This window comes from Zonotrichia leucophrys, chromosome 2 (genome assembly GCF_028769735.1).
Source record: "Zonotrichia leucophrys gambelii isolate GWCS_2022_RI chromosome 2, RI_Zleu_2.0, whole genome shotgun sequence".
NCBI classification, from domain to species: domain Eukaryota; kingdom Metazoa; phylum Chordata; class Aves; order Passeriformes; family Passerellidae; genus Zonotrichia; species Zonotrichia leucophrys.
This window is the reverse complement of record NC_088171.1, coordinates 104,242,313-104,264,776: the sequence shown is the minus strand read 5'-3', so window position 1 is coordinate 104,264,776 and position 22,464 is coordinate 104,242,313. Positions and strand designations below refer to the sequence as shown.

The window sequence follows — 22,464 nt, the reverse complement described above, 5'->3', positions numbered from 1 at the left end:
TTCCTCTCCCATTTTAGAATCCAGTTTTACAAACACAGCATGTCTGTGGAGATGGGTCCAGACAGAGCTGAACTTGCTCTGACTGAACCAAGCTGTTCCAACCTGTTGGCACAGACGTATCTTGATGCACGTGTACAGCACTACCTACCCAAGGAGCTGCACAGATGCCAAGGCTGCGCAGCGTGAAGCAGTTTGAGCTGCTTGTGAGATACAACTCACAGTGCTGATGCAGCTCCAGCAGATTAAGTAACTAAATGCACAACCTCACGAACACCTGAAGGAAAAATAAAAACTGCAGAAAGTTACGTATTGCCTTGCATACTTTCTACTTCTGCTTGCAAGCAGTAGTCAATACTAATATCATCTTATAGGCCAACAGGTTATTTGCTACAGAACTAAGTTGATTAATGCAATAGATTTGAGCTCAGGCAAATCACCTGCCCTCCTTTTAGATACAACCTCATTTCAGGTGTGTTGAAGTTTTACCGGCAGAGAGAGCTGTGGGGGTTTTCTTCCGCTGCATTACTTTTTTGCAAACTTTAACCCACTACCACCGTATCAGGAGTCTTTAAGTGGGAAAGGCAGCCAAAATTTGTGGACAAACCTGAGATACTGCACCGGGCAACAAATGCAACGTGAACTCCACAAACCCATTTCATTCTTTCCCATGGGTCCCAGCGATGGGTACAGCCCTCCATACTCGCATGCATGGAGGAACTTGTTTTAAAACAATGCCTTTCCATGCATTTTATACCACAGGAGCTAGGAATGAATACCCACTGGTCCATGGCCTTCTCCTACTAGCTAAAGAGCTGCCACACAAAATCGAAATTTATCTTTTCCTAGAAAGGCTGCTTCTAAAGTTTTTGAAAAGGAAAAAGAAAGTAACTTGAGTTCAGCATGAAAGTAAAACTTTTTATTTTCTCTCCTTATAGAAATGACCTTGGCAAAGAAGAAAAACAAAACAAAACTAACCAATTTAAACAGACCTATAAGAAAAAGAAAAAAAAAGAAAAAAATAAGGAAAGAGCTAGTTTCGCAGATTCTACAGATTTGTCTGCGGTCCCAAGGACAATGAACAGGCGTGAGGCGGCTCTGGCGGCACGGAGAAAGGGAAATCTCTTCGACTCCTGGACGTGTCTTTTGTTAACTTCCCATAATTGCTTTTTTGGCATGACCATTGCCCGGACGCTCGGAACAAGCAGTTCGAAGAGCCAGCCCTCACAGCTGGGAAGCAGGGCTTTTCCACAACAAAAACAAAACAGCAAAAGCCAAAATAAAGCCATACGGCGGCGTGCGCGCACAGCCCCCGCCCCTGAGCCACCAGTCAGTCCCTCGGGGGCACGGCTCGGGTGACAACACCGGCCCCGAGCGAGCCTCGTCCTGCCGGGCTGGCACCGAGTGGCACGGGCACCCCCTGGGCACCGCCGGGGGCGACACGGCGGGATGGCGGCGGGAAGGGCGGGCGGAGGGCGCTCGGTCGGCGGGCAATGGCCCGGATCGCGCTGCCGCCGGCGGGACCTCGGACCGCGCCGCACAAGCTCCCGCCTGGCGCGGCGCCGTCAGTCAGTCAGTCAGTCAGTGTGTCAGTCAGTCAGTGCGCCGCGCCTCGCTGACCTACAGCCGGACACGCCGCCCAGCAGCCGCCGGCACAAGGGTCACCCCATGCCGGAGCGAACCTCCGGCCCCGCAGAGCCGCCGACACCGAGTCCTCGGCTAAGTGACGTGACTCACCAGCTGCCCTCCCCCCTCACACAGCCCCCGTTCGCCATACAACAGCTGTTTTATCTCCCGCTGTAATTACGCCACGTAAAAATAGTTACAAGGTACTTGGGGAGGGCTCGCTGCTAAAACGCTGTTGCTTCCCTTGTGCACTGAATGCGGATTCGCGCGGACTGGCGCGCCGCCGGGGGGTGCAGGGTGGTGGGGAGGGAATGATCCCCGCTCTGCCTTAGGAATCCATTATTTCATCAGCCGTTCCAGGGGCCTGCTGCTCACCCCCCGCGCCCGCCCGGCCGGGAACAGCCCCGCACGTGCCGGTGCGGGAGTGACACGGACACGCTCCCGTGGAATAAGTGCACGCCCGCTCCGCGGCCAGGCGGCTTCTTTCCCTTTCCACGCCACAACCTTCGCCCGTGGTGACACTTCAGACCGCGGCTGGGCGTTGAGCAGTTTTGATTTCTGTTTATTTTTTTGCACCTGGTTTTGTCAGGGGGGCGGCGAGGGGAGAGCCAGGACCCGCCGCCAAGGCCGCCTGTGCCCGGGGAGAGCTCTCCCCTTCGCCAGGGAAGCCGGAGCGAGGAGCTGCTGGCGGGTGTCACGTTTCCCATCCCGGAGGAAAAGAAACTGTTGCTGCTGCAGAGCGTGCTCGCCCGACAGCGATGAGTCAAGCTGTGAGACTTCTCTCTTTTACAGCTGCGATCATGTGCCGCAGCAAAACCTACCGGGCTGGGGAGGGGGGGAGTCGAGGGGGAGAAAAACAACCTTTTACGAACTGATGTAAAAATAACCGCAGAAATGGGGCTCGCCTTCCCCGCGGGGGTGGGTGGGGGTATGTGTGGCCAGCGCCGGCCAGGCGGGGCTCCTTCGGCACCGCAGGGGATCGGGGGGAGCAGCCCCCGCCGACCGGGCCGTTCGGCGGTCGGGAGGGGGGCGCGGGTCTTTGGAGGGCTCCTTTCCTTCTCCTGCCGTACGCACTCTCCTTTCTTCTCCTCTATTCACGCGAAGGAGTGGGTGGTTCGTCCGGCAGCAACAGGAGGAGGCTAGTCAAGGGCAGCTGTCAAAATCTCCCCCCCACCCCCGCCTCTTCCTTCTCCTCCTTCCAGTTTAATGATCAAACGTCTGCTTGGAAGAAAGGCGAGGGAGCGGGAGGCACGGAGAGCTCCCCCCGCCGCTGCTGTTGTGTGTGCATGAGCGAGCGGGTACAGGCGGACACCCCCCCGTTCCGGCCGGTCCCTCCCCTCCCGGGTGTTGAGGCTCTGTCAGACAGGAGGGGAGGGAGCAGAGAGGAGGAGGAGGAGGCAGCCGCCGCCGCGAGTGCCAGTGCAGCGCACGGTTACTCTCCCGTACTCACTGCGGGGAGGTGGGGGAGGGCGGGCGCTGTGTACCTTTCTCTCCCGTGCCTTTCCTCACTTTAACAGGCCGGGGCCAATCGCCAGCAGAAGGGAACAAAGGGAAGGGGGGAGGGAAGCCCACCCCGGCCGCACTAGAAAGCCCCCGGGGGAGGCAGAGCCCTGCGGCTCCCGCTGACAGCAGCGCGGCCGGTGACCGGGCGCCTGGCTCCGCGGCGGTGTTTCTGCTTTCTTCATCGACCTTCTCCTCCTCGCTGAGCTTAAAGGGGGAAAGCAGCGTCCGGCGAAGGGAGAGAAACTTGGGTCGGTGCGTGGGGTGTCCGGCGATCGGCTCGGTCCTCGCGATCAAGATGAAAAGTAAAAAAGGTAGTTGTGACGGGGTGCCGGGACAAAGCGGGGTGCCCCGCGCCCCTAGCCGGGGTGGAAAGGGGAAGGGGGGGCTGTCGCTAAGCCAGCCGGAGTCCCTTTGCCTTCTCGGCCTTTTGTCCCCCGTGTCCCCCCCACGCCCCCTGGCCTGTATCCCGTGGAAGATTGCAGTGGATGCTCCGCTCCCAGACAAAACATGCGGGGCTGTTGTTTGGAGGCGGCCGCCTCTCTGCGCCGCTGGCTCCCTGTCAAAAACATGTCCAGCCGTTCGCCTCGTGTCCTCCGCCAACTTTTGTTCTCTCCCCCTCCGTGGAGTTTCTTCCCCCTGCCCTCCCGTAAAACACTTTTGAACGCTTTTCCGCACCGAGCCCCACTGTCCTCGCGAAGGGGACGAGGGTGCGGGTGCTTTTCCCAACTTGGGGCGAGGGAAGCGGGGCCGTCCGGCAACTCTTTGTTCGCGGGGACGGCAGCGTGGGGCTTGAGGCGTGCGGGGGGGGAGCATCGGCGGCAGGGCTTCAGACCCCTCCGCGCCCTCGACCGCTTTGTTTTGCTGAAAGTTGAAGCCTTTTCTATCCCTTTTATCCCTTAAAACAGGGGGACGAAACACAAAGTACAAAAGTTTTGACGCAGGGTTAAAAGGAGGAAGACTTCCCCCCCCCCCCCCCCCCCCATAACCATAAGGCTGTTTGAGTTTTCTTTGTGTCCGCTTCCAAAGCGACAAACTTTACAGTTAGAGGATCGTTACTCATCGCACTCGTGGTGCTTTAAGTGCCCTTAAATTAGCGCCTGGCCACAAAGACGTGCTTTCGGATCCAGCGCTCCTGCGCTTGGCTGGGAAGAAGTTCCTAGTAAAGCAGTGTCTGTTCAGTTGCGATTTGCCAGTCGGCGGTGTGGCTGAAGGGTGTTTTGCATTCAAAGACCATTAAATGCTCCGAAGTGGAGGGTTAGGAGGGGAGCAGTGCGCATGTTCAGTACTCCAGAGTTGTGCTGTTTTTTCCCCCTACTATGCATTCCTGCGGCTCCGTAGTAAAGCAGCCTCTCATTGTTAGTACCCTTGGAGCAATTAATGCATATGTAGTTCGTGAAATCATTGGGCTGCTGCAGACATGATGTGTACTAATATGGTTTGTAGTCCTCGTCAGAAGTTTTTTTTTGGACGTGCCGCTCGGCTACGAGGAGCGCACACAAAGGGAGCTGAGCCACAAAGGCGAAGTTTAAAGAGCTACAGGCTCAGGGTGGTGCTGAGGAGCGCAGCGTCCCGCGGGAGCGGAGCGGGGCTTGATCCCAGCTCAGCCCCCTGCGCCCAGAGACAGCGGCAGCGCTGGCTTTTAAATGTTTCTTAGGTAGGTCGCGATTCTTCACCCTGTTGGAAGCAGTTTGTGGTTTGTTTCCCCCCCCCCTCTTTTATAGTTTCGCTGAATTAATTTAGCCCAGTTATTTTTAGGACATTCCTATGCTGCCTATTTGCACAGCAGTGGTGAGCTGGTTTCCTGTCTGCTGTTGCTTCCATTGTTCAGACTTCTCTCCCCGAGGGCAGCTGCTGGTTGGTGAAATACCAAACTCCCTGCACTTTCAACTGTTGTTCTTGCCACCCCCGAAATAAATGCGTGTGGAAAACGCTGACGTAGTTTCTAGGTATGCATGTGTAGGGCTTTGTGTGTAAGAGTGTGTGTGTGTGTGTGTAAGCTCTGCTTTGAGGATTGCAAATCCTGGGCTGAAACAATGGAAACAATGAAAGGTGACAGGCGGGAGGGAGAACTTTTGAGAGGGGCCATGGGCCTGGGGTTTGCGTGGCACAAATTAAAAGGTGAGGAGACAAAGGCGGAAACTTTTAAAAAGATGTTAGGACTAGGGTGCCTTTGTTTTAATAAAGGTTGGGCTTGTACTTATTTGTGACCTCCTGGCATTGGAAGCTCATTCAAGAAGTTTCAAAGAGTGACTTTGTTACAGATTTCTTACTTGCACTCCTAGAAAAATCCCGTTTAGAAGAAAAAAGTATAGTACAGCCAAGTCTAGTTGCTTTACAAGTAATAGAGTGCAAACTGTAAAGTACAGAGGAAAACAAATAGGCTGGTTCCTCAATTATGAAACTCATTCAGAGGAAAGAGGTGGTGTTTTTTTTTTTCTTTTACTGTGGAAATTCCCTTCTGTATCCTTGCAGGGTTTTTTTGCTACTTATGAATAATTTTAAAGTAATGTGTTTTTGTTGTTGATTTTTAAATTTGCATTGCATTTTAGTTGGGTTTTTTGGTATGTGTGTTGAGTTTAAAATTTTTAAGTGTGTCATGCTGTGTTTTTCTTGATGGCTAGTTTTGTTGAGGGGTGTTTTTTTATTGTTTTTCTGGTTTTTTTTTTTAAACTAGAAGACTGTGGATTTAAACCTCAGGGCTTTTTAATGGATAGTTTAATTTACAAATAATAACGTGGTAGCAGTCACACGGAACCTAGTTGCCTTGTTAATGAGCTGATTTAGAGCACAGTCTCGAAAAGGCACAGGCATGTGCTCAAGTTTATACATGTGAAGAATCTTACTGAACTTGGTTACAACAGGATCGGGGGCTTGGATAGGAACTGGTTCTGTTTATCAGCGCTCATAAAAAAAATCTCACTGCTGAAGAAATTCAGACAGCCCTGAGGGGTGGGAGGTTTTCTTTAAGGTGATTTTTGTCCATCCCCTCTCTGGAGGGCAGAGATTGTTCCTTGTGGTATACTTTGTCCTCTTTTGAATAACAATTGGCTTCTGCCACTTCCTCTGTGAAGCTCTTCCTCGACACAATGGGATAGTTGTTTTTTTGTGGTGCCTTTTTTTTTTTCCCTCATAGCCTAAATTTTTCGTTTGCTTAACTTCCATTTCATTTGTCTCAGCCTCTCTAAATACTTTGTCCTCCCCCTCAAAGTATTTCAGCATACCTTTTTAAGTGGCAGTGGTTTGTTTTGAAATCAGCTTTAGTCATCACTGTACTTTTACTCAAGTTGTTTCGAGCTGTTAACTAACGTTTGGGTGTTGAGCCCAGACTCCAGATCCTGGGTGTAATCTTCCCTGAGCTGATTAACGGGGAGGACCTGTGAAGTCTTTGGGCTGTGATACAATGCAACAGTGCATTCAATCATGCATATGACTTCAGCTGGGAAGCCAGGAGGATAAAGTAATTTATAAAGAAGGGATGCTGATCATGTAGTCCTTAGATCATTAAGAGCATAGACTACTCTTTTAAGTGGCGGTGAGGAAGTGAAGGAATGGGATTTTGTGTTGTTTCTCAAACCTCTCTGCAAATGAACTTGTGCTGCTTTAATTTTAGTTCTATAAAAACAGGTTTTTTTGTTTGGATTAAATGTATTTAGGAGGAGACATAAAATAGCCTGGCCCTAGCCTGCTTTTAATACAAAATAAATTAGTAGGTCAGCTGGGGCTACTCATCGTGTCCACAGGCCTTTATTCTGGGTGTAAATAACAGTAAGCCAATGGTCCAGTCATGGAGCGTGGCCAGGACCCTTTTCAGCTGGGCCCTGTTAAAACAGGAAACCAGCAGCGAATAGGCTGATTACTAACAAGACGGAAAAACAAAGCTGGGTTGTAATCAGCAGGAATGCTTTAATGAAAACAGAGCCTTGACAGCCACAATGTGGCTCCTGCTCTAGTAAAAAATATCAGCTGGGGTAGTGCGAGATTTCTAGCCATGACTTCCTGTTGCTGCTAGCTCTGTCCTGCGCCTGAGAGATCTGCCACGAGTTCAGAGGGCTGATCAGCTATTTAAATGAGCTCATTTAAATGAGCAGAAGTCCGTACTACGCTGGGTTTCCTGCTTAACCAAAACCTGCTTTGTGTCACTAACTTACTGTGTCACTTAATATGACACACTCAGCCAGCAGGTCAAAGGGCTGGCTCCGCTGGTGACTCATTTCTTGCTAGGTAGGTTACGGTTAGTCAGATGACAACTTTTACTTTAGCAAGAGATCTTATTTGGAAAAGGAGAAACGTTTTTAAGCTGCTGGCTTGCACACAGTATCTTATCACTTCTTTTTTTCTCAGCTAAAGGAAAAACAACAGTTCTAGGAGAGGTTTTGCTGTTAAATCAGTTTTCTGAAATTCGGAGAGATGTCCATGGAGTCTTTAGTTGTCTGGTAGAGCCAAGAAAGATCACTTCAGATTGAGTGGTGTGTACCTGGAGTACTTTTTGTAATGCCATGTATATACTGCTTGCAGACCATTAGACATCTAACTTTTTCATAGTAGTTTCTCCTTGCCTCTTGTTTCCAGCCCTGTTTGCCTCTCCCTCTTTTCCAAGGTCTTGCCTTACTGCCCATTATATTTAAAAACAAACAAAAAACCCAGCCCTGTGAAGTGCTGCGACAGTTCTGGTTCCTGACAAACAAGAACAGCGCACTTCAAAACATTGTCTGAGTAGCATGGGCTAGTTTGAGCTAGTTTTTAAATTCAATTTAAAAGGGCTGAGCTGCTTTGCAGAGCTGTCCTGTTCTCTCTGCAGGATCTTTGTTCCCAGAAGTGTTCCTCATGGCTCCAGGAGCCCATGGTGCAAGGCATGTTCTTAGGTCAGGTTGCAAGCATGACAGCACTTTCCATGAAGCTATGACAAAGTGGTTTGCTTGGAATCATTGTAAAACAAACTTTTGACATACTTTCTGCACAAATTAAGAAACTGTTTACATAATCTGGAGTTTTATCTTGTGTTGGTTATTTAAATATTGTCCTATTGTTCCTATTCCATGACCAGATAATTTATGTAGCTAATCATCAGATGAAAAATTTGGTGTGTCAGTTTGGTGTTTGTCAGTTACATAAATCAACAGTTGGGAGAATGAAAACAATACCAAGTAAGTTACTGAAGTAACTCTGCCAGACAGATTGTGGATTGATCATCCTGTTGGGAATGCTTGTGTATCAAAACTGTGCATTTCAAATTGGACAACTTAAACTAAATTTAAGGATGTTGGAGCTATTCATAAATAGGAGAAGGAAAGATAATTTACTGTGTCAGCTTTGGCTGAAGTTTGGAAGTGTGAGGAAAGGTCCTTCTCTGTTTCTCTCCCTACACTCCTGCCAAGTATTAAGGAAAACTTGCTCATACATACCTTCTGTCTTTCTTTGAGTGGTAGTGGGGGATTTGGTGGCTGGCTGGTTGGTTTTTTTAAAGGGCATTACTTCCTTCTTGTTTCTCACTTCTGTAAGTGCCTTTACTTATGGATATAACATAGTTTTATATAGTTTAATGTTTTCACAGGTTCACTTCTTGTTGTTTAGGTCTTACTTTATTTCCTTGAATAGGATTTTTTAATTATGGGTGATTTTCCACATAAAATTTTACTTTTGACATCTAGTTGGCTTTACTATTAAGATTTTTTTGTTTTGGCGTTACAAGTGAGCAAATTTCTTACTTTCCGCCCATCAACTCCCCAGTCTAAATTCAAAAGACAAAAAGATTGAGGGCTTGTTTTCCTTCTAGAGTTTCTGAAGCTGCTTCTGAACGGCAGTGTGAGTTCACTTGAAATGAGTATTTATTTGTACTAATTGAATGTGGGTAGTATCTTATTTGGACTCATATATAGTTTGTAAGATTCCTAAAATTTCTGGTGAGTTTAAAGCGTGGTTTTCTTTGTGTTTTATGGAACTAGTGACTCTTGCATCCTACCAGAGGAGTAGAATTGTAGCCTTCCTAACTGAATACTTGCTCGTTTGTTTGCTTTACATTCCATAGCTTCATGTTACTAGTAGTGTGGTGTTCATATATAAAGGGATAGTCAGATTGTGAAATCTGTTCCTTCCTTTGTGTTGGAGGGGGAAGGTATGCAGTTAACTGGCAAGTTTGGAGCCCTTATAGTAAGCATAGCACAGAACACACGTTTCCAGGGATAAAAATATGAGATGAAAACCACAAAGTTGAAAAAATAGTCAGGATAAAAGCTGGTACATCTAAATGATCATGGTTCTTTGATAGAGAATACAATTAAATGAGAGTGCATTTCCTGATGAGCTCTTAGGCACCTGGCTCTTGCCTTCTTCTGCACTTTTTTCCTTCATTAGCGAAAATCTTACAGGTGGTGAGAAAAACAATTCTTCCCTTTCTTTTTTTCTTCTTCCATTAATTTTTCTGAATAGATGTAATTATTCATTTGTAAAATCTACAACCTATCCCTCCCAAGAGACAAGCATCAGGATGTTAAGAAATAATTAAATAACCTATTGCTTGAGTTGGGGTGTTTTAAGTTCTTCCTTGTTGACCTTTTGCTCAGCCACTGGTTAGTTATCCTTGAAAAAAAGTGCTGGATGCATACCACAGCCAGCAAACTTGGACAATATTCTCATTAGATAGAAGCTATCTGATAACGTTCAGCAGATAAAAGGTTGCCAGGGGAACAAGAAAATGCAGGTTTGCAGAGAAGAATTCCTTTAGGAAGGGATCATTGGTGCTACTTTTTTGTTCAGCTGACAGAAGAGCTACAGCATGACAAGTTAACACTGCAGGACGAATCTCCCGTGCAAGGGGCTGTAACAGTAAATACATGTGATATATAAATGTGATATAAAATGTCTGTGCCACACAGTGCTGGAGCCAAGCAGTTAACGGATTTAGGAGGCTGATTGTTCTTTTCTTACAATTGCAGGTGTAGTTGCAATATCAGGCAGTGAAACGGAGGATGATGACACTATGGATGTCCCACTGGATCTTTCCTCATCTGCTGGCTCAGGCAAGCGACGGAGACGTGGCAACCTGCCCAAGGAGTCTGTGCAGATTCTTCGGGACTGGCTCTATGAGCACCGATACAATGCTTATCCTTCAGAGCAAGAAAAAGCGCTGTTATCCCGACAAACACACCTTTCCACACTACAGGTATTTAAAAAAGTAGTTCTCCCTTCTAAAGGAGCTGTTTTCTGTTTTAATTCACCTGTGTTCTAGTCACGGATACAAATGTTTACAGTGCATGTGAGATTTCCTTTTTTATTGCTACTCTCCTGCTGATGGCACTCATAAGGAGAGATAGAGACTGATTATGTGTTACGATGATCTTTGTTTATTGGGAATAAAATTATTTTTGTGGGAGAACAGACAGTCATGAATAGGAGCAGCATGCATGCTGATTTTTTGCAGAATTGTGCCCCAAAAGACATAAAGTGTCTGTACAAGGTAATTTATTGCGAGAAGAAGGTATTTATTTGTCAACAGAGGTTTTATGATGATAGATGTGCAGCTTAGCATATAACTCTTCACTTCTAAAATGGCAACTTGAGGCTCATTCCAGTAGAACATGGACATATATAATTATGTGTATGATCACTGCCGTTAAAATCAGTGGAACAACCTATATGGGATCGAGCTACTCAGGGGTGTTAGTGCAGGTGTGGACGAGGCATTTGTATGTTTATTTTGGATTCTCATCCTGGGATGCCACTGGCATCTGTGAGGTCCTTGGGTCGAATAGCTTTTGCCCATTGCTGCATCCCATGTTGTGGGAAAGTGGCTGTATAAGAACTTGGATAAACCAGGGTTTGGTTTTGGGAGCTGCTAAATAGAGAGCACTCCTGTTGAGTCCTGGACTTAAATTTTCCATATTAATTCATTAGTGCCAAGTTCATAATTGGCCATAGATTAAAATTTTCTTAATGCAACATTATAAAGAAGACTTCCTTTATGTAGTAAAGAGAAAAAAGACGTTAAACTATAAACTATCTTGTATTGCCCAGGAAACTGGTTGATATTTAAACAAGGACAAACTTAAGTGAGGTAATTCATGTTATGTCTGTCGACACAGTCAGTTGAACAAGGAAAATCAGTAACTATTTGTGGGAGGAGTGGCTCTCTTCAGAGAGAAAAGGTTTTCCTGTTGTTAATTAACCTAAGCTAGGGAACAATAGCCAATAGGTTAATGTGTGTGCACAGAGTTAAAAGCTAAACCCCTAGTTTGGACTTCAGATGTCCCGGGGCTTTCTGTAACAGGAGCAGGGAGTTGGTAGCACCGGGACAAGGGAAGGGCCTTTGCCAGGCATGCCAGAACTTGTCAGTAGGTCTCTATTTTGTTGTGCAGTGAAGGAAACTGCTTGGAGGGATTCATTAATCTAACTGTCCGCTCTAGTGGCACGTAGTTGGGAATGAATGAAGGTAGAAATTAAGATGTCATTATATTCCCAGGTCTGCAACTGGTTTATCAATGCACGCCGCAGGCTGTTACCTGACATGCTGAGGAAGGATGGCAAAGACCCAAATCAGTTCACTATCTCACGGCGAGGGACCAAGCTCCCCGAGGGCGGCCTGGTGGAGTCTGCCATCAGCACAAAGAACTACATTCCCCTGCTGGATGAGACTGCCTTCCTTCCCGCTGCTGCGCCGCTCGGCAAAACTGTGTCCTCTTCCAAGCCGGCTTCCCCGGGATCAGTCCTGGCTCGGCCATCGGTGATTTGCCACACGACTGTGACTGCGTTGAAAGATGCCCCTTTCCACTTTTGCCAGCCAGCTGATGTAGGCCAGACCACGGACCTGCAGCAGCCCCCGGCTGGCGGCTTCACAGATAGCCCCCTCTCGTGCCACGAGGACGCATCCAAACTGGGACCTGGTGCAAACACACAGAGTGGGCTCTTCAACACTCCTCCTCCAACACCACCAGACCTTAACCAGGATTTTAGTGGATTTCAGCTTCTGGTGGATGTTGCACTCAAAAGGGCGGCAGAGATGGAGTTGCAGGCAAAACTTATGGCCTAAATCCCCTTCCTTCTCTTTCCCCGTTTTGTTTTACCAGGCAGGGATCTAACAGCTGTGTGGTTATTGCCACCCACACGATATCAAAAGACTTCACTGCGTTATTATTATTTTTTTTATTAATCTTATTTGCACAAGGGGATTGCTGAAATGAAGCTTCCTGTCACTGAGATGGTCTTCAGTGGAATACGGTCATTCCAAGAATTACGAACTTAAAGCTACTGTAGAAAGAAAGGATTGTGTGTTTCGTTGGGATTTTTTTTAATGTTTTCTTTGTAGATTTTTCATAATGTGAGATGTTTCCCAAGATCATGTGATTTGTTTTGTTTCTTTCAGACTGTGCAATATCTAGTAATGATATAGAGTCTTCTTATCATTCCCATGTGGAACGGAATATACCGACACGCTGTCAAAATTTTCAATTTTTTTTAACAATACAAACTTTGGATGATCATGCTTTTTTCCCATAATATAATAAAGTATTTTCTTTAAAAGTGATGCATACAGAGTATTTTGTTGAATACAAGCTTTGCAGAAAACAGGAATTACCCTTGAAACAAATGGAAGTGAGAAATATTTTTGAGCTCATACTGATTTTGTTTGGTTCAGAGGGCCATAAACCAGACTAGCAGTTGTTGTTTAAAAGAATGCTGAAAAGTGGGCCAGAAGTACCTGATTGTGTTCTGCTATGTTGAAATTTTTTAAGAGGCCAAAGGGAGCTATGTAGGCAATTCTGACTAAATTTCAGAGGGAAACCTTAGGCCCCTCTAAGAGTTCCAGCTCTTGGCTCCTTGAAATGCTTTAGGGCTGGGAAATGTGATGGCCCATGGGGAAGATCTGAAGATAAAAGGAAGAGGCCAGAAGAGGGGCTGGGACAAGTACAAGTGTTCTTTGCAGATCTTTGTGATGCAGCTCCTAGACATGACTGGTGACAAATTTTGATAGGGGAGGGCAAGGGCTTCTAACCTTACTTGGACTAGCAATGAGAAGGTTTTTACTCAGTAATTCTAGTAGACTGAAATGAAGTAGGCTGTATTGCATTGAAATTTGAGTTCTGGGAGCCAGGTCTTTGTGAGGTACTTTAACAGGTGGTTGGCTAAGATTTAGAAGAGATCCCTGTTGTATTGGGGTGTATTTTTGTCCACAGAATCTAAGTTACGTTTCAGAAAAGGACTTTGCTATCAAAATGACTTATTACTGAAAATGGTGAAGACTTGAAACTCACATTTCAACTTACTTGAATGTCAGTCGCCCCCACCCTTCTCCTTCCAACAACAATGAAATAAGAGATCTCCAGGGTAAAAAAATTGGTTCTGGCTAATCTTTAAAAACAAACCAGTTGTCTGTTTGGGAGGCTGGGGGAGGGCTTTGAGGAGTAGGAGAGTTGGTGAATTTAAGGATATCATTATGAGTAGAAAGAAGACTACAATATTCTGACTGCTATACTGTTTTGCTGTGGCCTTTATAATTTTCTAGTGTCAGATATATTCTGTTTGTTCTCTGGAGTGCTCTTTGGAATTCTTCTGAACTTGTGCCTTTCTTGAACCTTAATGTTTAAAATCAAAATGGCAAACAGTAAACACTGGTTTACTTATGACTGCTTTGGTATCACAGTCATCCTAATATACTGTATGAATATAGAATTATTTTTAAAAAAATTGGAAATAAAGCTGGAAAATAATTTTGAAAATAGAGATGGCTGTATACTCTGTCTTCAAGGCATTGCAGGTGGGTACAGAAGAGCCTGGTGTAGTGTCTCTCTGGACACACTGTACTTGATACTTCTGAGCTGTTTTTCCTGGGATACCTATGTATGTATTGTTTGGTTGGGTTTTTAAATGACTAATTGTAAAATGGAAGTGTACTTTTTTGTCACTGTGAGGTTCGTGTTGAGGGAGAAGTTGATTAATAGACATGGTTTTGTGGAATGGGTGATTTATCTTAAGGGGTGCCACACACCCAAAGTGGAGTGTCATCTTTGATAAAGATTTGGAAGATGCCTTGTCCTTTCCTGTTCTTGCAGGAAGGAACTTTATTCACTCCTTACACCCATGCTTCACAAATGAAAGAAAAACACCCTCACAAATATGTTTGCATTGCTTATTTGAATTGCTCGACATTTTCCTTTTTTTTTTTTTTTTAAAGCAGTATGTTAGTGTGCTGTGGGGCACTCAGATCATTAAAGGGCATCTTCAGAGATCTTCACTCTTCATTACTTTGCCCTTTAAAATGAAAAATGCCAGCAAGTTTAAAAAGAAGAAAACTTTACTGGTTGAGCTGACCAGTTCTGTAATTTCACTATAGCAGCTGCAGTACTGAAAATGAAAATAGAATGAGGAAGAAAGCTGTTGCCATTCAGGTTAACAGTTTTCATTGAAAGTAAAAGTCTATGGTCTCTCTGCTATTATCATTTACTGTTATACAAAGTGGTTTTAGTGTAAATGACCACCAAAGTCCTGCTCATGTGATGAGCACTGCATTTCCATTTTGCTGACTTACCCTGCGAACTTCACTGGTGACCAATTTTGATTGAGGCTAGTTATATACTTAAATTATGGCTTGTGTTAAGGTTACACCTAGAAGTTTGGCTGTAGTCATAAGTCAGATGGCTGTGGCTGAGTAGCACCTGACACCACACCGTGTAAAAGCTTTTCCCTAGCCTGAGGTGTTATCTAACTTAGGAGAAGAAAATGACTCATTGAGTGCCCACTAAAATGTATCAAAAGGGAGTTTCTGCTCTCCTGTAATCTAGTACTGATAGTTTTGGTGCTGGCTATTGAAGTTTACCTAAACCTATTGTTTCTGAGCATAAACTTGAAGTAGCTATCTAAAGTTATCACAGGTAGGTAGGTATATGTAGGGCATTGGGTGGAGCTAGGATCCTGAACTGAGCAGGAGTCCAAGTAACAAATCAAAGACTTCAGGTGCTGGCCACAGATCCCTGGTAGAGCAAACAAAAAGTTATTTGTGAAACTTACTTTACCACAGAAGAGAAAATAAAAAGAAGCAATGAGACAACATGGGTGGTTTTGCTGTTCTTGCAGCAGTGATAAACCTAAATGCAAAGCAGTTTTGTCCAAACCCAGCCTCTGGCTGAAAACACACACTTTGGCTACTCTGAAGCTGAAGGGAAGGCATTGCCGTGTGTTACTGGAGCCTGTGTGGCCAGCCAGGGTGTCAGCGAGCTAAGAGGTATGACAAATTCCTGCCAGGGAAAACAGCTCACACGCAGACTTCGTCAACCTTGTTTTCATGGCTTTTGTGTCTTGTAAACAAGTTGTGGCAGCTGCATGTGATAAATCTCTGCGCAAAGCAAAAATAATTACAATAGGGAGGGAATCTTGACCCTGGCGTCGCTGCTGCCTGTGCGCAGGGAGGGAGGGAGGGGTGGTGTCTCGCTGCCTGTCGCGGGGGGTGGTTTGTGGTGTCCCACATGTCTCCCTCCCAGCCTGTGCCATGAGGTCAGCCTGCAGGGCCGTAAAACCGTTGGAGCTGCAGCAGCTGGCCTCGTGCTGTGGGGGAGGGAATGGAGTGCACTGGGGCGAGCAGGCCTGGAAGCTGGGCTAACCTGCATGGCTGTGCCCTCCTGGGCCATGCTGGCTCAGATAGCGGCAGCATCCTGCCGCCCTGCCCGGGCAGAGCAGGAATGGGGCAAGCAGGGCTGGAAGCTGAGCAGAACTTGCATGGCTGTGCCCTCCTGGGTGATGCTGGCTTGGATAGTAGCAGGATCCTGCGGCCTGGGCAGAGCAGGACTGGGGCGAGCAGAGCTGGAAGCTGGGATAACTTGCTCGGGCCATGCTGACTCGAATAGCAGCAGCATCCTGCTGCCCTGCCTGGGCAGAGCGGGAATGGGGTGAGCAGAGCTGGAAGCTGGGCCAACTTGGCATGGCTGTGCCTGCCAGGCCGTGCTGGTTCAGATAACGGGATCCTAAGGCCCGAGCAGAGTGGGAATGGGGCGAGTGGGCCTGGAAGCTGGGCTAACTTGCATGGCAGTGCCCTCCTGGGCCATGCTGGCTCAGATAACAGGATCCTGAGGCCTGGGCAGAGTGGGACTGGGGCGAGCAGAGCTGGAAGCTGGACTAACTTACTCCAGGCCATACTGGCTTGGATAGCAGCAGGATCCTGTGGCCCCGGCAGAGCAGGAATTGGGCAAGCAGGGCTGGAAGCTGGGCTAACTTGCACCCATGTGCCCTCCCAGGCCATGCTGGTTTGGATAACAGGATCCTGAGGCCCCGGCAGAGCGGGAATGGGACGAGCAGGGCTGGAAGCTGAGCAGAATTTGCACGGCTCTGCCCTGCCGGGCCATGCTGGCTCGGATAGCATTAGGATCCTGCTGTCCTACCCAGGCACAGTGGGAATGGGGTGAGCAGAGCTGGAAGGTGGGCTAACTTGCTTGGGCCATGCTGGCTTGGATAGCAGCAGGATCCTGCGGCTGCAGAGTGGTAATGGGGCAAGCAGGGCTGGAAGCTGGGCCAACTTGCTTGGGCCATGCTGGCTTGGATAGCAGCAGGATCCTGTGGCCCGGGCAGAGTGGGGGGGCGTGTGATAACTTCAGTGGAAAAGGGGAAGCAGGAAAAAGTAAGCAGCAAGCAGGCAGAGAGGGTGTGTGGTGGGGAATCAGTTTTCCCCTTGGAGATGAGGTAAGGCTGCAGTGGAAAGCCCAGCCCACAGAAGGTACAGTGCAGCTGGCAGGCCAGGTGCACCGTGACCCTGCTCAGTGTCACTTTTACACCTATGGTATTTAGGCCACTTGCAGTTAACTGTGTCCTGTCTGTCAAAGTCTGTTTTCATTTGCCATTTTTCTTCAATCACTTATGCATGGGTTTTTGGTAACCCTTGGAGTACTTTATTTAGTTTAGCTTTTTTTTTTTTTTTCTTTCTCTATTTGGCATTTTGCGATTGTTAACTTCCCGCCTGGCTTTTTCCCAGTAGGGATTACTGGCACAAATACAGCTCATGTTCACTTTTCAGGACATTACTTGTTTAAAGTCTCCTGTTCACCAACCGCCAGAGTTGTTACATCTCTATCCTGTTTCGCTGGTTCAGCAGGCTCTTCTCCCATGAGTTCCAGCCTTCAGACTGAAGGAGAAGAGATTAGATTAGCCACTCACTCTAGCAAAATGTCACTTAGAGCTGTTGCAGTTCCAGACATGATAATTGTACCCATGTGTGCTGTATGCGGTTCAGTGTCTGTTCCAGTCCCTGTCACGACAATGAGTGCCTGGAGTTCTGCACACACAGAAAATCATGTAAACTGGTGCTAGCTATGCTGCAAAGTAAAAACTCAGGCTGCTTTCTCCATCTATATTTTGCACACACTCCTGCTGGCAGCTCAAAGCCATTTTGCTCACCTTTCCCTTTGAAACTGGCTTTACTTGCCTTCACAAACTCTTTTTTCTTTCTGAAGCTGAGGTGTCAGGTCTGGGACTGCAGCTGGCAGGAATCTCAAGTCCTGCTACACACATTTGCAGAACAAGGTAGCTTTCACCAACAGGTTGACTTCACAGCCCTTTGTAGCTCTGCAGAGCTGCTTCATTGTGCAACATGAATCACAGTCCCTGAAGCTGATGGAGCCATGAATAAGTCACATCTGCCTCCCAGCTAATCTGTGTTCCACTGGATAGCAGGGTTTCTGCCAAATTCCATGTGTTTCTACTGACAAACAAGGTGTTGATCTTTCAGCTGCTTACACAATGTGTAATAAACCCGTAAAAATGCACAGAGGTAGGAGTACTTTGAATTAGTGACTTAACTGGGGGGAGGAGGGGGAGCACAGGTGGCAGATTGTGAGTTGAATGAGTGCAGCTGACAACCATCTAACCCTGTTTATTCTTGGATAGCTTCCCTGAGACCACAGACCAGGGCTGTGGCTGTTTCCCTAATTGCAGCCTAGGCAGTGCCTGCCCTGGGCACTGAGCCCTTTCTCTAGGTGTGTAACAACATGACCCTCTCGGAGTGAAGAACCCTTGTCTAGGCATATACAAACCCTGCACATGGTTTTTGTTGTGTGCCTTTCATCACATGCTTTAGCTGACAATGAAGAGGATTGACCTGAGCACGGTGAGAGTGGGTCAGTCCCAGAGCTGTGGGTTTTGCAATAGATATATCAATGTTTGCCTGGCTTCTCTGAGTCTTTCCATCTCTGTGGAGTTGCCACACTGCTGGGGAAATAGTGACCTGGAGCTCCTCCATCAGTGACATTTCACAAGTTGGCAATCAGGCCCTACAGCCTGATAGCTCTGTGGGAAATCATGTGTCACACACTCCATACTTGTTTCTGCTTCCTCTCCAAAACCAGTTAGGGCCTGAGTGGCTTCCATAAGGGATAAACCATTTGGGTTTTTAACTGATGTGTCCTATCTAGTTTCAGCATAAACCAAGTGTTCTTCCCTAGCTCAACTTTTCCTCTCTAGTCTGGCTCTTCTGCAGGAGCAAAACTGGTTATTTTTTTGTTGGTTGGCATATAAATTTTAGTGCTTAGCTGGGGGCCTTTGGCCTTTAGAAGCCTTTCCTGTAGAAGCTGTTGATGGAGAAGATAGTCTTGATCATAATTTGCCATCAGCTTATAGATTTTACAGAGATGCAATTTTGGGTGTGTGTATATATATATATATATCTATATCCCATATATATTCTAGTAAGGATACCATATATGTATTGGCCCTGGAATTTATATAAAAAATTAAGTAATTTGATGGATGTGAGAAGAATGTGATGTTCCCAAGCTTGCTTTTATGAATTCATATAGCTTGTCTTGGAAATTGTTCTGGATAGAAGACACATAATGGTAAGGATCTCAACAGTTTTGTAATTGTCCTGAGTAAGCATTCAGCTGTTTTGCCAGAGCCTGTAATTTCACTTCCTTTTCTAGCCTGCAAAGTTCTGATTGCTTGACCTTGTGTCCAGTGTTTTATTTTGTTTTCTTTTGCACTTCTAGTCTCATTCCTTGTTTGAACTCTCCCTCTATCATTTCTTTCTCTGTTTTACTTGAGAGTGCTTACATATCATGCATAGTCCATTTAACTAGGTTAGAGATATTTTGACTAGTTTTGTACTGTTTTGAAAGGCATCTGATTTCTGTTACTCCACTTCACTAACCACAGCAGCAAATCTTGCTCTGATGCAAACAGATCAACTTCTGTTCATGAAGGAAAGCACATTTTCCCTGTGTAGATAGCTCAGCTTTTTTCTAACTTCTGTTTTCTGTGTTGTGACAGGGGTATGGCAAGGAAAGAAGCAATTAATTATAAAATCCATTGAACATTTTAAAAAATGGAGGGATTATTTTTAGTTTTGAGTCAGTGGCGTTGCTGGTTTCAGCGTGCTTTCAGAGTCCTGGCTCTGCTGCCATGAACCTTCTCCTGGTGAGGTGTGAAGCAGACATTCCTCTGCCAACCTGAAGGAAAAGGTTAGTTCAGGTTATTGTATTAAACACTGCTTAGGCAGTTGCTTCTGTAACTCATTCTTCATGTTAAATTCAGCTGGCTTGCATTCAGCCAAGGTATTTCCAGTGATGTGCTGCCAGCTTTCTCCAAAGGCCTCCTCAAAAGTTTTTCTTCCTTAGCTGGTGATATGTGGAAAAAACCTTCTGTAACTGTCTCGGTTTAGTGTATAGATTTGCATCTGCAAAGCATCTGCAAATCTGTCTGTTGTAAAACGGTCAGTCCCTCCACCTCCCTTCCCCTACCAAACCTACCTTGACCCCTGCTACTGCATCCATGACACCTGGGGCAAAGAGGAATGTCCCAGTCAGCCTCTGAAGGGAGAGTGACATCCCTTACCATCTCTTTGAACCCTAGGAGGAGGTGGTGGGAATGCAGACATACAGGTCTCCCCGTGGGAGAGTTCGCACTCGCTCCTGCAATGCCTGATTCCTTCAGCTGCATGTGATCCTGGGGTGCTGGTGGTCTTGGGGAGGGCAGCGTGTGAGCCCAGCTGGGTATTGTGCCCACAGCCAGCACCACTCTCTGACCTTCCTCTGATGTGGCAGTGTGAGTTTAAATAAGCAGGAGGCATGAAAGGAGGTGTGGGGGACTGTGTCGTTTCTCTCGTATTTACACTGATAAGCAACAGGTATTTCCGCTGTGAAAAATTTAATTTCCTTTCCTTTTGAAATGCAGTGATGCAGAAGCCCAGGTTTCCTTCCACGGGGTCGGAAGAGCAAGGAGGGCTGCATGGACCAGCTGATGCGTGTGCTGGCCAGACTCTCCCTATCTGGCAGAAGTGACTCATCGGTGGCATGACCCAGGCGCTGTGAGGCTTGTTGAGCTCAGGGGGAGTTTGACTTCACATCCTCTATTTCCTTGAAGATTTGTCTTTAGTCCTTGCCTTACCCCAGCCCTCATCTGCATTTGCTTTCCAGCCTGGGCTGAAGTGGTCTGCCCCAGATGCCTTCCCGGTGCCAGTGGCTCCCTTGTTTTGGGGAGTGGGGTGCTGCCATTGCAGAGCTGGAGCTGCTGCCTCCACCTGGGGCTCATTACGTGCTGCTTCCTCTCCAGCTGCCAGGGGCCTGGACAGAGAGCAGGGAAATCGCACGCAAGGCGCTTGTAAAACCCTCAGCCCTGTCTGCCATTGGAGTAAGAGCTGGCTGAGCCTCCCTCCCTGCAGGACGGGCTTCCTGCCCTAGGAAATCCCCTGCTGTAAGGCAGCCCAGCAGATCCACCTTGGGGATCTCAAACTGTGGCCAGTCAGCACTGGCTGGGTACAGAATGAAAGCTATGGGTTTTTAGAAAACTCTAATAAAACCTTTGATTATGCATAAGGAAGAAAAAAAAAAAGGCGATCCTGCTTGCTCCCCAGCTCTGTGGTTTGCCTAAACCTACTTCCCTGGAATACACTGGAGTTTGATCTTTGAGAAATGATATCTAAAAAGCCCACATGTAAAAACTTAACTGTTCCAGCGATAGGATCATACTCTGCCTTTGATCCTGTAAATTGTTGAACCACAACTCTATTCGTTGCCCAAGGACTGCAGGAAATGTACGCGGGGTTATGCAAATCCCTAGGAGAGGGAATGTTTTGCAGGGAGGGGGGAAGATGGCTCTGGCCGCAGCTGTCAGTCTCTGGATGGCAGCTGAATAGTTTGGCAGTGCCCGCGCTCTCCTGTGTCACCCCGCCGCCAGTTCCCACGGCTCCTGCCCCTCTCTGCTCACCGTCCTCCAGTTGTGCAAGTCTGCGGCGGTGAGCTTTTTTCAGATCTCCCCCTGCGTGTGCTGGTGGCATTTACAGGCAGAGTCTGCAAGCTCGGTCCTTCGTCTGCATTCTTCTCCGAGCCACCACTGTGAGTGCTGTGTTCATGTTTCGCCTCTAAATCCCCACGACTTTTGCAGGCTGGGGATGTTTGCATGGGGTGGGTCAATCTGATGGTAAGACACAAAACAATTTATTTGGGAACTTTGAGGGGAGATAAGCCTGCACCAGAGCCAAACCAAGGCAGAACAACACAACAGGGACATGACAGCTCCCATCTGCTGGCCTGGCAGGACTTTTATTCTGTGTAAAATGTGAATTTTCCTCTTTCCCAGACTTGCAAAAGAATAGTCAAAAGCCTTGTAAAGACGCAGGTTGGTTGTAGTGTGGGAGTACATCCATCAGCAACACCACATTCAAAACAAGAGTGCTTGACATTGTAACCACAGCTCAGGGTAACAGATCCTGATAAAAAATAAAAGTAGAGGTCCTTTGATACCTTCTCTGTTCATACTTTTTGTTTTTTTCTCTTTTTTTTTTTTCCTTTTGGTATGTAAGCTAAGAGGCATGACACTGGACTTTGGTACTTCACCCAATTAACTTTAATTTGCATGTTGAAGAAAGATATCCAAAGGCAGGCTGAGCCCACCACTGCCCAGCTGCCCTGGTAGGGCTCCCCTGGCACCATGCTGTGGTGCTGTGCTGTGCCAGGGAAGGCTGTGCTGCATCCAGAGCACTGCCCAGCCTTTTCCATAAGCTGCATATATGCACAGGTACAGGAGCAGCACACACCAGAATGTGGGGCAGTGCTGCATCAGCTGGGCAGGAGTTTGTTTTGCTGTTTCTGTTTGGTTTTTTCACCTCGGTGATAATTCTTACCCAATGTGTGATCTCTGCTCTATGTACTTTACTACTCCTTGTGATAATCAAAATCCGGCCCTGAACTTTTTCACTACAAAGGAAACAAGAACTTTGCCCCGTTGGCTGTTAACAGCACTCAGCGATGCCGCAGCCTCTTCTCACGTGCAAAAGCCCCCAAAGTCTGTGGAAATCAGGGTTATGATGATGACAGAACGCTTATTGTTTTTTCACCAGTGTGGGTGGACATTAGGTACTTTGACAAGGACATG

At 46.9% G+C, this 22,464-nt stretch overlaps 1 protein-coding gene and 1 long non-coding RNA gene across 8 annotated transcripts; both read left to right on the top strand.

The window, feature by feature from the left end:
* The first annotated feature begins 2,217 nt into the window (after positions 1 to 2,217).
* On the top strand, positions 2,218 to 13,612 carry TGIF1 (TGFB induced factor homeobox 1). Of its 6 annotated transcripts, none has more exons than XM_064705920.1 (4): positions 2,237 to 2,393; positions 3,338 to 3,437; positions 10,059 to 10,285; positions 11,582 to 13,612. In XM_064705920.1, exons 1-4 carry the CDS (start codon positions 2,382 to 2,384, stop codon positions 12,146 to 12,148), a joined length of 906 nt encoding a protein of 301 aa, XP_064561990.1. In that variant the 5' UTR covers positions 2,237 to 2,381; the 3' UTR covers positions 12,149 to 13,612. The 6 variants fall into 6 exon arrangements, with proteins under 6 accessions (XP_064561996.1, XP_064561990.1, XP_064561991.1 ...); XM_064705921.1 differs by lacking the exon at positions 2,237 to 2,393 and adding an exon at positions 2,895 to 2,921; XM_064705926.1 differs by lacking the exon at positions 3,338 to 3,437 and having other exon boundaries at positions 2,218 to 2,393.
* A 4,393-nt stretch (positions 13,613 to 18,005) lies between these two features.
* Positions 18,006 to 21,829, top strand: LOC135443269 (uncharacterized). Of its 2 annotated transcripts, XR_010438932.1 has the most exons (4): positions 18,006 to 18,205; positions 19,363 to 19,553; positions 19,945 to 20,136; positions 20,266 to 21,829. It is a non-coding gene; the product is annotated as an uncharacterized LOC135443269 (long non-coding RNA). The 2 variants fall into 2 exon arrangements; XR_010438931.1 differs by lacking the exon at positions 19,945 to 20,136 and having other exon boundaries at positions 20,266 to 21,807.
* Positions 21,830 to 22,464: the final 635 nt, after the last annotated feature.